This window comes from Mastigoproctus giganteus, chromosome 8, assembly GCF_048544385.1.
Source record: "Mastigoproctus giganteus isolate SK-2022 chromosome 8, ASM4854438v1, whole genome shotgun sequence".
Classification (NCBI taxonomy): Eukaryota; Metazoa; Arthropoda; class Arachnida; order Uropygi; family Thelyphonidae; genus Mastigoproctus; species Mastigoproctus giganteus.
The window spans coordinates 230,260,910-230,275,909 of NC_143582.1; the positions used below are offsets into that span (position 1 = coordinate 230,260,910).

At 34.1% G+C, this 15,000-nt stretch overlaps 1 protein-coding gene across 1 annotated transcript in view; it reads right to left on the bottom strand.

Moving 5' to 3' along the window:
* Positions 1-15,000, bottom strand: part of LOC150082408 (testis-expressed protein 2) — a 187,251-nt gene that overhangs the window by 6,467 nt on the left and 165,784 nt on the right. Inside the window, exons 7-8 of the mRNA XM_090380511.1 lie at positions 10,567-10,797; positions 3,960-4,080 (exon numbers count right to left, since the gene is read on the bottom strand). Coding sequence (XP_090236637.1) covers positions 3,960-4,080; positions 10,567-10,797 — 352 coding nt within the window. The remainder of the gene's footprint in view (positions 1-3,959; positions 4,081-10,566; positions 10,798-15,000) is intronic.

Sequence of the window (15,000 nt, forward strand, 5' to 3'; positions counted from 1 at the left end):
AATATGATGAAATTCCAACCATCCAACAAAAATGCTCACAGGTCCACAGGAAGATTTACAGAAGTGTTACTAGAAGTTGCAGTAACGCTGGGACAATTATCATCAGAAGAAACTACTTTGAAGGTTGGGGGACTGCCCTTCAAAATGTTGTCCATCCCCATCAAATCCCCTGAAAAGGTCAAAGGGAGGCCAGATCCACAAGCTACACCTGATGATATATGTTATTTTTCTGTAATGAATACACCAGTGTGTTATTATCATCAAAATGTTTATTTGTTGAACAAAATATATTTGGACTTGGTTCCTTCTTTATACATCAAATTTATTATCATTCAAAAAACTCAGTCTTGCACATTTCAGATTATTGCACATTGTTACAATATCATACACAAAAGGTATGATATTGTGTATAATATTGTAACAATGTAATGTTATACTCAATTATAATGCATATTTTAGTATGGCAATTGACTAAACAAATACCAAAATGTGGTATGAAATGGTTACATTTATCTTTCCTAAGTTCAAAGCCTGAATAAGGTGCCCTTTAACCAAAACAGTACATGATTATATTTAATTATCATATATATATATATATAAAACATAGAAATAAATGATAAAGGACATAGTAAGATGGGAAAGTTATTAACAACAACGTGCCATGTCTAAAGGAAGAAGATATGAGAAGAAAAGAATGTTAAGATCCTAATAAATTAAGTGGAAAAAGTGGCTGAATTGATAAGCCAAATCATATTTACAAAAGCTAGAAAAAAGAGGTAATTAATGCATATTAAAAAATAGTAATAAATAAAAATGAAAATAATGAAAATAAATTGGTACATAGATCAGGTATTTCATCAGGGGACTACACCCGATCATGTACCAAAATACTGCGTTTCTATACAAACCCATGCCGATGGAGGTAGCAATAAATTAAAAAAGAATTAAAAAATTAAAAAATGAATTAATTTTTTTGAAACCTTCATAGACATGAGTGAGGTAGCCCCAACGCAGTGTGTATATTTTAAGTAAACCGTTAAATTAAAAGGTGTAATTAAAAGGTGTAACAGGCAGCAGCATAGAAAAGGGAAGTAATACAAGGTATGGGTGGGAAAAAAACGGTAGTAAAAAAAGGAGGCGAAAATAGCGAGAATAAGAAAAGAAGGAATGTCCGAATCACCCTTGTATTGCAGTAATAGTTCAACGGACGGAAAAAGCAGAATAGAAAGTATAAAGACGTAAAGAGAAGGAAAAGATTTTAAAGATACTAGGCAAGCTGGGTTCGTAAGTACCCAACATCTTAGAGAGGGCCTTGGCTGTGAAGGTGTTAGTAGAAGAGGAAAATTAATACTGCTAGCCTGTGAAATATTTTTTGTTAATGTCAGATGTAAAAAAATTAGTATAAAATTACATACCTTTAAAATTATGTAGTATCAATTAGTAAAATTATGTAGCATCAATTAGTAAAATTATGTAGCATCAATTAGTAAAATGCATAATAAACATGATTAATAAATAGAATACAAACAAGGAGAGGTTGCTTAGTAGAAAAATAATAATGGACGCCCTCTATAGTTAAAAGTGAGGAAAAGGTCCGAATAATAATTAAAAATAATTAAGCAAAAATAATTAAAATAAAATAATAATGGGAAAAATTAAATAAATAAAACTTAAAGGTAACTTAGAAAGTGAAAAGACACGAGCATCGTTCAGAATAGAAGTCATATGATGCGATCACTTTCAAAGTGGTGGGAATACCACCATTTAAATTTACAACTATACATCTGTACAAATTATCATGTTAACCCTAATCAAAATGAGATATAGTGAAACCGAATTTATGTTTAATGAAGTTAGAAAGATTTTTAATAATACGATTTATAAAATTAATAGGAATATCATTTAAATATAATATTAGTATAATAATATTATTATTATACTAATAATAATCCAAACCTTAATTTCTTCGCATTTAGATATGTTGATGATATCTTGATTTTAAATTATCATTTTGAAAATATTGCTAAATTGATATATCCTACTGAACTTACCTTAAACAAAGAAAATAATGGTAACCAACACGCAAACTTTCTCGATTTAAGCATTACTTTAAATAATTCACCTCTTCATAATACCTTGGAACTATTTGATAAAAGAAGTCAATTTAATTTCAACATTATTTATTTAACAAATTGGAACTCTAATATTTCCATTACAGTTCATAAAAATATCATCCATACACAAATTTTACGTCTTGCGTATCTTAGCAGCAATCAAACACTTTTTATCAAAGCTTTAAACGGCCTATATACCAAATTATGTTTAAATGATATTCCTATTAATTTTATAAATCGTATTATTAAAAATCTTTCTAACTTCATTAAACATAAATTCGGTTTCACTATATCTCATTTTGATTAGGGTTAACATGATAATTTGTACAGATGTATAGTTGTAAATTTAAATGGTGGTATTCCCACCACTTTGAAAGTGATCGCATCATATGACTTCTATTCTGAACGATGCTCATGTCTTTTCACTTTCTAAGTTAGCTTTAAGTTTTATTTATTTAATTTTTTCCATTATTATTTTATTTTAATTATTTTTGCTTAATTATTTTTAATTATTATTCGGACCTTTTCCTCACTTTTAACTATAGAGGGCGTCCATTATTATTTTTCTACTAAGCAACCTCTCCTTGTTTGTATTCTATTTATTAATCATGTTTATTATGCATTTTACTAATTGATGCTACATAATTTTACTAATTGATGCTACATAATTTTACTAATTGATACTACATAATTTTAAAGGTATGTAATTTTATTCTAATTTTTTTACATCTGACATTAACAAAAAATATTTCACAGGCTAGCAGTATTAATTTTCCTCTTCTACTAACACCTTCACAGCCAAGGCACTCTCTAAGAGGTTGGGTACTTACGAACCCAGCTTGCCTAGTATCTTTAAAATCTTTTCCTTCTCTTTACGTCTTTATACTTTCTATTCTGCTTTTTCCGTCCGTTGAACTATTAGTGCAATACGAGGGTGATTCGGACATTCCTTCTTTTCTTATTCTCGCCTCCTTTTTTTACTACCATTTTTTTCCCACCCATATCTTGTATTACTTCCCTTTTCTATGCTGCTGCCTGTTACACCTTTTAATTTAACGGTTTACTTAAAATATACACACTGCATTGGGGCTACCTCACTCATGTCTATGAAGGTTTCAAAAAAATTTTAATTCATTTTTTAATTTTTTAATTCTTTTTTAATTTATTGCTACCTCCATCGGCATGGGTTTGTATAGAAACGCAGTATTTTGGTACATGATCGGGTGTAGTCCCCTGATGAAATACCTGATCTATGTACCAATTTATTTTCATTATTTTCATTTTTATTTATTACTATTTTTTAATATGCATTAATTACCTCTTTTTTCTAGCTTTTGTAAATATGATTTGGCTTATCAATTCAGCCACTTTTTCCACTTAATTTATTAGGATCTTAACATTCTTTTCTTCTCATATCTTCTTCCTTTAGACATGGCATGTTGTTGTTAATAACTTTCCCATCTTACTATGTCCTTTATCATTTATTTATATGTTTTATTTTATAGTTGTATCCTGTTCTGTAGCCTTGTGCGTCCAGGTACATCTATTTTCTATTTTTTTTTTTTTTTCCTTTCTTTACCTTTTTCTTCTCCTTTCTTTACCTTTTTCACCTGTTTTATATACTATATATATATATATATAGTATATAAAACTTGATATATATATATATATATATATATATATATATATATATATATATCAAGCAGTGAAACAGAAGCAAAAAAGTAGATACCAGTATATTTCCTGAAATAAAAGAATTAATATACAAAACATTTGCTTATTTACAGAAAACGGTGACTGTAAAAATTGGTTTAAAAATGAATTTGAGTTTGCTGTTATTCTCACCTGAAATTCAAGAACTAACTTTTTTTCTATCCATTCTATAACAGGAGCAATAGTAACTGTATGGCCACCCAGTTTTGGACGGGCCCGAATGGACAATTGAGGATTAGTGCGAAATCCAAACCTGAATAAAAATTTAACTCAATAAAATGTTTGCTTGTTTATTATAATTTATATATAGTGAAGTCCATACTTAATGCTTGTCAGATACAAGTTCTTAGTACCTTAAACCTCAAAACCATAAATAGGGATTATATAAAATTTTACATACCATTGTATTTCATTTATGTAAATCATTGATTTACATAAACTGCATCAAATGGTAGTAGTGAGTTTGATATGCTAATGCTACACCCATACCACCATCTATATTATTTTATTTATTTGTCTATATAAGCTGGTAAAGCTTACATTGTGTCAGTGGTGTGCCTCTTCTCTGGAGTGCTAGTCTGCCTGTTCTATATTTTTATTTTTCATTGCATAAGGACCACCGTTATTCAAATTCTCTGCATTGGTGGTTCGATTGGGGGATCTGATCCTTTGATCAGTTTGCCTTTGCGGCGATTTGTCTAACAATTGAAATGCAGTGATTCCCCAACCATTATTGGCCTTGTGGTCCTCCATTGATATGGAGCATAATGGTCAGTCTATTTTTATTATTTTGGTTTTATTTTATTGTAGTTAGTTTAGTCTCTATTTGTGATATTTCACGTAACTTGGAACTGGCACCTTAAAGGGGGGGGCGCTGTTAAATTCTTATTTAATTGGCTCTAAATTATTTTCTGCTACAATTTTTAGTCTTTTTACCTATTCTTCTCCCTCCCTCTTTATTAATCGTTATGTTTAATTTATTATTTTCGCTCAACAGTTTTGCCATGCTACTGGCATTAGTTCTGATTTAATATCTGTTATACATTGCGCATCATGTGGAGGAATGTGCATTTCTAATTATATACAGGGTGATTCACTACCAGTGCGACAAACTCGCAGGAAGTATGGGGGGGGCACAAAGATGAATTGGAATCACATAGCATTTCGATCCATTGCAGGGATCGAAATGCCTTTGTCATGCGGTAGAGGACGTTGAATGGGAAGTCGCTTGAACAGCGACCCCACTAGAAGTCAGCATTTGCAAACCGTTTCTGTTGAAGAAACCAAGTAGCAAAAGTCCTCCGGAGTGGATAATCCGCAGGCTCCAATGATCAGACGCGTTGAAGATGGTATGAACTCATTTGGTTTGTTGACAGTATCCTCCATACAGTGGATTGGGAAATACCCAATTGTTGGCCTATCACTCGAGTACTCTTACTTGGATTGCCTTCTGCAAAGACGTAGGACATTCTCCTCATTGTCTGGCATCCTTGTCGTTCGCTCTCGATTCATGGTACCTCTCGTGAAACAACCAGTCTCACATAACCTTCTGTGCACACGTGCGAAATTGTATGACGAGGAGCACGCCTGTGCGGGAAACGTTCCTGGTACAAGCGCAGAGTGGTGCACCCGTTACAGTCCGCAGCTCCATACACGAGGTGCATGTCGGCCAGTTCAACGTTTGAATACTCATCCACCCTACTGCCTCGGGAACCGGTTTGCAAATGCTGACTTCCAGCGGGATTGCTGTTCATGCGATCTTCCCGTTCAACGTCCTCTACCGCATGATGAAGGCATTTCAGACCCTGCAATGCTATGTGATTCCGATTCGTTTTTGTGCCCCCTACATCTCTTGCAAGTTTGTCGCACTGGTAGTGAATCACCCTGTATATATATACAGGGTGTTTCAAAAATGATGGTCAATAAGTTAAAGTTGAAAAGTACAAACTAAAATAAGCAAAAAAAGTCCCAGTGAATTTAGGGTCACAAATGAACCGTTTTCGAGATAATGAATATTTTCTGTTAAGATCCGCCACTGACTATGGGAGCACTAGTTTAGCAAAAAGCTGTGAATCCTTTGCTAAGGGTGGTTTTATTAAACATAAGATAATACATTTTTAATTTTTGGTTTCAACACCACAGGATTTTACAGATGTTACAGGATGTTCTTTCTAACATCCTTACCTCAACATCAGGTGTTATGCTTCTGGGCCTACTTGCTCGTACTCCATGTGCGAAGCACCCATGTTATCTAAGGTGTTGATGTACCCTGATGAACGTGCACCTGTTGAGCTGCCTTCCGCGGGGAAATGCTTTTTGGTACAAATGCGCAGCCTCAAGTGCACTGGCCGTTGGTTTACCATACATGAAGTGCATGTCTGCATACTCTTATACTCTTTGTTGCTGTAACCTCTTTCCATGTTGACTATCCTTTGACAAGTACTAGTATGCCTGCTACGTCTCAGAGCATTGAAGAGGGGGAAAGGGAGAGAATGAGCATAACCTAACCTAAACAAACAAGTCAGCGGTGGATCCCAACAGAAATGTGCAAAATCTTGAAAATTATTCACTTAAGGACCCATGTTTACTAGGCCTTTTTTTTGCATATTGTAGTCTGTACAGTTCACCTTTAAATTATTGACCATCACTTTTGAAACACCCTGTATATATAAAAATATATATAGACAAAAAAGGTAAAAATCAGTATATTTGTGTATATGGTAGGGAAGTTGAGCTATCAGGTGTAATAACCATGGAAGAATAGGGAGAACCTGTAAGTAAAAAATCAACTTACCTGAAATAAAAAGCAATTAATAAGGGCATAATTATTGTATGAACCTAAAGCTGTGAGTCCTAGGACTTTAACTACTTCTTCAAAAGGATCAGCAGAAAATATCTTAGGAGCCACGAGACAATAGGCCAGATCTCTGTTTCTGTTATGATGTACACGTAAACGGTATACGTATACATCACAGCTGACCCAACTGAGACCAGAAGGAAGAATAAATAAACTATAAAATAAAAATATAATGATAAATAAAATCCTGTGGAAAGAGAAGATTGAAATGTAAACTCAAAAAATCTAAGACATGGGGAAAAAACAAGAAAACTTACTGTCTGTATGGACCGGAAGACGTTGAAAGTAAATGGTGATTGAAGGAGAGAGCTGAGTGTTCACGTGCAGTGTATATACGTGTCAGTTGAAGTAGCCCCGTGTGGGGGGGAGGTGGAAATCATAAATCGGAACTGTACCTGTGTGACGAAGAAGTGAGCTATTAAACAGATAAGGCAAAAAGCCAGTAGAAGGGGAAACAAAAACTAACAAAGTAGTGTGGAAAAGACACTAAACTTTGTAATAGAAGAAACAAGTAGTGATAGTAGCATCTCAATATTGCTTTCGGTCAGCCTAATTGCTCACGAGAAATAAAATGTAGTAAAAAGAACAGCAGAAAGTAATTGAAATGGAGGTGAATAAAGTAGTGCTCGGGCAGTCCGGGGTTGCAAGCTGGTACCACAGATGGTCCCTGGACAGATAATTGGACAATTGCCTCATGGGTTTAAGTCAATGGTGGCAATGTTAAAGAAATCAAAATAATAAAAATAAGATAAAAAATGAGAGAAAAAAAATAATAATACAGAAAAACGATGACAAGACAAGAAACATAGTACCCCCATCAATAGACTATCTGTGAGCATGAGCTTTCCACACTGTGAGACACAACAGAGTAAGGGGGTATGAAACTATACAATATGTACAGGCCAGTAGAACTGGGTCACAGTTTGTAATATTTTTAAATTTAATAATGTTAAATGCTTTTGTGAAGTGATGGTAGAGGAAGCAGCTGGGAATTTTGTGAAGTGATGGTAGAGGAAAGCAGCCTGGCTGAAAGGTCATTATTATTTGTTTTATCCAGGGTCAGTTCTGCAGGGTAACAACCAGCAAAGTCCTATTTAAAAGTTGGGTAGTTGAAAATTATCAAGTCATCAATGTATCTATAAAGCTTATGTCTGAGGGTAGAGCTGTCTCAGACCAATGGAAAGTGCAAAGTGCTGGCAGTGCTAGGAAACGAAACAAAATTGATTTAGAAATGAAGATGAATATGAAGTACGAAGCAGGAAAAGTTTGTCATCCATTGCAAGGGAATTAAGTCTCGCTGCTTCAACAATGAATACTATTTTAAAGGACACAGTGCACGTATAAAAGAACATGTCAAAGGATCAATGCACTTAAGATCAACAGTGATCACAAAACAGTGTTCAGGTGCTATATCGAAGATGGAACAGCTGTTAATGATACGGATGGAAAATCAGATTCAGAAGTGAGTGCCCCCAAGTCTAATGACCATTCAAGCAAAAGCAAGAAGTATTTATAAAGATATTAAGGATAAGTACGGCGAACCCCAATCCAAGTTCATGGCAAGCAATGGGTGGTTTAATAGGTTCAAGTATTGTGCTGGTGTCCACAACATTAAAGTATGCAATGAGGTCGCCAGTGCCGATTCTGCAGCTGCAGAGAAATTTTGTGATGTGTTGGAAAAAATTAATGAAGGCGGCTATTCAACACAGCAAATTTTTAACATTGATGAGATTGCTCTGTATTGGAAAAAAAATGCCGGATTGAACATACATTGCCAGGTTTCGAGGCATCAAAAGATAGGGCCACGCTCTTGCTTGGGGTTAATGCAGTGGGAGATTACAGATTAAAACCACTGCTTGTGTACCATTCTGGAAATCCTCGTGCATTTAAGGGCATCAAAGTCACCCTACCTGTGCATTTCCGATTGAACCAGAGAGCTTGGATAACAATATCTCTCTTTGAGGATTGGTTTAAATGCTGCTTCATTCCCGAGGTTGAAAAATATTGTAAAGCCAACGATGTTCCTTTCAAGATTTTGCTTCTATTAGATAATTCTCTTGGATATCCTATGCATCTAGATGATTTCAATTAGAATGTGAGAATCATATTTCTACCGCCAAACATGACTTCACTCATCCAACCTATGGATCAGGGTGTTATTTAGAATTTAAAAGCATACGATTTACGCACAACATTTGCTCAGGCATTGTCTGCAGTAGATGATGAGAAAAATTTTACGTTAAGAGACTTTTGGAAATCTTATGATATTTACCATGCCATCTTAAGCATTAATAAGGCCTGGGTGGAAATTACTAAAAGTTGTTTAAATGGCGCATGGAAGAAAATGTGCACATGGCACGTAAAAGGCTTCGAAGGATTTGAAAAAGATGAATCATACGAAGAGGTTACAGATAAGATTGTAAAGGTTGCAGAGCTACTTCAGTTGGAGGTTGATGCCAAAGATGTGGAGGAGTTAACAGAGAAAGAAGAGAAGGAATTATCTAACAAAGAACTTATTGACTTGCAGGATGCAATAGTGAAAAAAGAAAATGCTGAAGAAACTCAAGATGAACCAAATGAGGAGCCGAGGTGCTTCATCACCAGAGATGTCAATGGCATTTTGTGAAATTGCATCGGCAATGGTGAGGTATACTTACTTGCTACAAAGAAATCTATGATGAAAAGAAAACAGCCACCCCCTTCTAAATCTACACAGCCCTCATCCTCCGAAGTGCCGTACTTATCAGCTGAAGATGTCGACTCTGACAACAATGCTCGAGAGGTAAAACTTGCTGATGTTATGCCTGTCTCCTCTATTTTTTGTAATTTTATAATTTTTAAATTGCACGCTTTTGTAATTTTTCCTGTGCATGAGATAAAAAATTGAATAAATACAATAAATAATTCTATTTACATGTTCGTCGAACATTTATTTTTTGATTCACTCAATTCAACAAGCACAGTTGTGAGTGCTGCACAAGCAGAGGGGAAATTCCTGTATTTCTGATCTCTTAAAAGGAAGGGCGGAAATGATTAACATATTATACCAATATATGAGATGTGAAAAACAAAGAAAAGAGGTGGTGGCTTAAATAGTGAATATGATTAAGCATAAATTTTCAAGCAAGAATAGATGCTGACTAATAAAAAAAATAAATAAAATTATTACATATAGACACTGAAGATGCTCATATTGATACTGAATTTTTTATGAAATAATTTGAATATTTAAATAATTAAGTAACATCAGATATTATAAGCTGGTTTCAATTAGAGTTCACTATTTACATAGTAAAACACACACATTGCACCAGCTGATTATACCAGTGGCCAATAGACTATACATTTTTAAAATTATATGCATCTCTCCATTGAGTTTTTTTTCAATTTCTTTCATTATCTTTTCAGTTTACTGCTAATTTCTAATGACTGCATAATACGCATAAAATTTTTAAATGGCATTATTCAATTCCTACATTGAAATATAATGCCGCAATCTTTGCTACAATATATGATTGTTTTATAAACAGTACTACATTCTAGTATCAGTAACTGTAGAGCTTATTTCATTTCATATTATAAAATGAAGTAAACAATACAGGAATAACAAATTATTTTATCATTTGTGTAACTTTCATATTCATATATGTGCTACCCACAGGATGGATGAGTTGGTGAGACTCATTCTGTGACATCACTGAGCTCAGTGTCAGTAAACATCGTATCATATCTGATACAAAAGAAAGTGGAATGCAAGAAAAAAAGACAAACAATGAGAATACAGCAAATGAATGTGAAAGTTGCACTAGAGTGTATAATTTTAAATGTATTTGACAAGATGCCTGAACTCACACAAAAAAAGAATCAGAAAAACAAACTTGCCATAATCTATCTGTAGGCAATGGAGGAACATTAAGAGCAAGAACTCCAGAGAGCCATGCAATTTCCACTGTTAATACTAGAGGAGTATTAGAAACCTCTTTTATAGCTCGCTTGATATACTTATTTTCTGCAGCCTGTTGAAAGTAACGGGACTGAGCAATTTTGTCAACTATCCTCAACAGTTTTTTACCAGTACTGCTTCCTGTAGCCACTGCTGCCACAGAAACAGGTCTGCAAAAAAAAAAAAAAAAAAAAAATATATATATATATATAAAATAAAAAATAAATAAATAATACATAAAATAAATACACAAACAATAAAATAATAATAAATAAGTTAATATAGAACAGCTACCCATAAATATTAATATCATCTAATAAGAGTAATAATAATACTAAATAGTACTACTTTTAATGCTACCGTACATTACAGGTAGCTAAAACCAGAAAAAGATTTTCTGATACTGAACATTTATTTTATTATCCAGATTTTTTTATTTTGAATTTTATCATTTTCAGACACATTTGCATATACATATGCATGGTGCCTATTGTCTTCACCATGTCTGTCAACCTGTTCATGTAATAAATCGAGCACATCTATTCCAGTGAACAGGAATAGATGTGGTTGATAGTTGGAACAAACTTGTATGGATGGATGAAATGGGAAGGCTGTTTTTTTTTTTTTTTTTTTTTTTGGTTGAGCTATATAAGCTTGCTTTCTTGCATCATATGACCTGCTAATGCTAACAGATTTAGTGCAATTTTATATTTGGGACTTTTAAAAATATTTTTCAAGCCATCTTTGAAATCCAGCAATTTTTATTTCTTTTTTCTATACAACTGTATGGGGGAAAAAAAAAAAATCTCCTAAATTCATAGATTAAATGTGACTTTAATGTAGTATTGTAAGCAATATTGTTATGTTAAGATTTGTGAAAGTGATTGCTTATGAAGAGATACATATATGTATAGAGAAATAAAAAGAGAAAAAATATAATGGAGAAGAGTAATAAATATTATACAGTTGTAATTAAACTCAACAGCTAGATTTAGAGAATGTAAGACTACTGTTTTATTAAGTATTCTATAAAGTTATAATCTTAGTAATTAATTGATTAGAAGATAATTATATTTATTTTTCACAGAAAATCACACTTTAATCACAGAAAATGAAAAAAAAAAATCATTTACTTCAGGGAAGGAAAAAAAAAAAAAATCAAAATCAAACTTGCCTGATATATAATGCATTGTGTACATTAACTTGTTAATTTTCTATTATTCAATAACTATATTGATTAAAAGCTGTACTGAATTCTGTAAATTTTCATTTTCTTCAAGCATAAGCTAAACTAAATAAAGTGATGTTTTCATTCCATGCCCAGAAATGAATTTTTCATCACAAATACAATGTCACATCTCTCAACTGCATTACAGAGAGGAATTATAATCTCTCTATCTCTATGAGTAATTACTTGTTAAATCACTGAGGACATTAGAAGTCCACTTTGTGCTTGCAATGTCCAGAGAACATCAGATTTGTCATATTATAAACCACCAAACCCTTTTCTTCCTTTGCCAGTTTTAATTCACCTGTCACTGGGGTTGTTATTTTCCAACATATTTTATAGCATTAAGATACAGCTTCTATTTATTTAACCATTCTAGAAGCTATTCAATGTACTTCAGGAGAACTTGATGTTTCAATTGGGCATATATCAATATAAAGAATATAAAAAGTTACAGAATGGACTGAAAGTAATGGTGGCATAACAAATTCAAGCTAGATTCTCCATGCAGCAATAGCTTCTAGGTATTAAACAATTCAGCCTAAGAAATTTTGTTATAAACATCATGTGCAAAAAACAGTGTCCATGCATCTGCTTGCAAAGTGATGGCGGCTGTTCATTTGAGCCTCTGTGAGCATTATCCAAATCATATTTTTGGAAGAGGGATCACAATCAATTCAGTCTATTACACTAAGACATCTGATAAGCTGAAAAAAAAATTAAAAAAAATAAATAAAATAATAAGGCCTGACAATACAGCAATGGCAATGTTGATTATTTTAAAGGGAATGATACAGATACATGGTTTGCATTAATACAAGTTAAATGAAAATGAAAGACCCTGTACACCCTGAAAATCAACTTGAAAATTTATTTTAGGATGATTACTGAAGTATTACCACATCAATTTTTCTGCCAAACCCATGCCCATAAACAAATATGGGCTGCTGGTACTGGAACTGGTCACAATTTAAGCAATCAGCTCCAGTGCTGAACAGCACATCTGTTTAAAAGTCTGAAGACTGGATTAGAAGAACATTTAATTTCTTCCCTCCCAAATGTACTATCATTTCCTTATCATTTTTAGATTATATTTATGTCTCTTTATCTGTAAATTTCCATGCGCAGAGGTATTTGTAAGTATGTATTCAATTATTATTCCACTAATGATTGAATACACACTTACAAATTATTCCATGCTGCTATCTTATAATTCAGTAGATACAGGCCTCCATATTGAATGTTGCTATCTTATTTCAGATATCATCATTATATTGATGAGACCACAGACTTATGATTAACAATAGCTGCAGGTAAAGAAGAAAGTGATTCTTGCACTGCTTTGTACTGGAACATGCAGCAGTCCAGAAAGCAAGATGTCAAGGATTTCAAGCCTGCTGCAGGTCATCATGGAACAAGGATACATATGGGATGTGAGAGGGTAACCAAGGGGATAAAAGTACAGATGCATATATACTTGCATGTACACCAATGATAGCGCAGTAAATAGCATTAGCAGAGGTATATGGTGCAAGAAAGTAAGCCTATACAGCATCAGCCAAAAAGAAAAAATCTTCCCATTTCACACATCCATTCGCTCCAAATGTTTGTCTAGTTCTGCCTTGAATTTATTTAAGCTGTCAACTTCTACAATGACAGATGGCAGTTTGTTCCAGCAATCAACCACCCACTCGCTGGCAAAAGGCAAATTTCTGCACATCTATTCTACAACTGACTTTCCTCAATTTGAATTTATGTCCCCCCAGCATTGAGCTTGCTCAAACTGTTCAAGGCCTTATACACCTCAATCAGTTCACCTTGCAGGTGCCTAGTCTCCAGACACTATTATTTGCATAACTAAGCCTTTCTTCGTAAGAGCAACCCTTTTTCCATTCACTAATCTTGCTGACCTTCTCAATACTCACTCCAGCAGCTCTACATCCTTCATAAAATGAGGCCTCCAGACACCTTGAATACCGGTATATGGTACTCAAGGTGTGGCCTTACCATTGCCGTATACAAGGGGATAATCACCTTGCTATCCAAGACACCATGAGCTACTCTTGCAGGCCGTCTGCACTGCTCAGAGAACTTCATATCTGCCTGCACAATTACCCCCAGGTCCTTTTCATTCTCTACCACCCTGAGTGTAGTACCACACAGTTGATACATTACTCTGGGGTTACTGCTACCCATATGCAGTACTTTACATTTGTCAATGTTAACCTTCAGTTGCCACCTCTCAGCCCATCTGCTCAACTTTTCTAGATCCCATTGCAATAGCATATTGTCATTAGTGTCATTAACATTCCTGGCAACTGTTCTATTTTGAACAGAATTTAGAAGCCCGGGAGAGGTTTTGGGAGAACCACCCCCCAAAGTCGAAAGAATATCCACGGCAGGGCAGATTTGTGATTTGTACAGAGTGAACAGCTGTTTGGAAGTAAAGTAATACCAAGTTTTTTAGATGCAAAGGAAGCAATATTTTGTAACATGCTTATGCATGTTACAAATGAGAGAGAGAGAGAGAGAGAGAGAGAGAGAGAGAGAGAGAGAGAGAGAGAGAGAGAGAGAGATTAGAAGTCAGGGTAATCCCCCATAGAGATATATTATCTTGTCTAGAAATCAGGGTGTCAACAAAGATAAGCACAGGAGCAGAAGAATTCTTTTTGTGGGCTAAAAGACAAGCCCAAGTTTAGAAGGACTGAATTCAACTAAGTTTTCTTTGCCCCATTGGAGAATTACTTGGAGATAGCATTTAAAGAAATGGTAGTGGATATTTGAGAAGTTGAAGCTGTTTGTGCAGGGCAAGGTTTCTCAAACTAGAATGTGGAATGCAATGTGCTATCATCAGCAAAACTATGGATAGGATTTAAAGTCAATGGAAGAAGGCCATTAATATACAAGAGGACAAGAGCAGGAGAAAGAACTGAGCCTTGAGGAACACCAACATTAGTAGAGAAGTTAGAAGACAGAGCAGTGTACCATCAACTACAGTGAGTGGTCAGAGAGAGAGAAAATTGGATACCAAATTACAAAAAACATGTGGAAAATCATAAGATGGAAGCTTATTTAGAAGACCTGTATGCCAAACACGATCAAAAACCTTCGATATGACAAGAGGAACTGCTTGAGTTTCACGAAA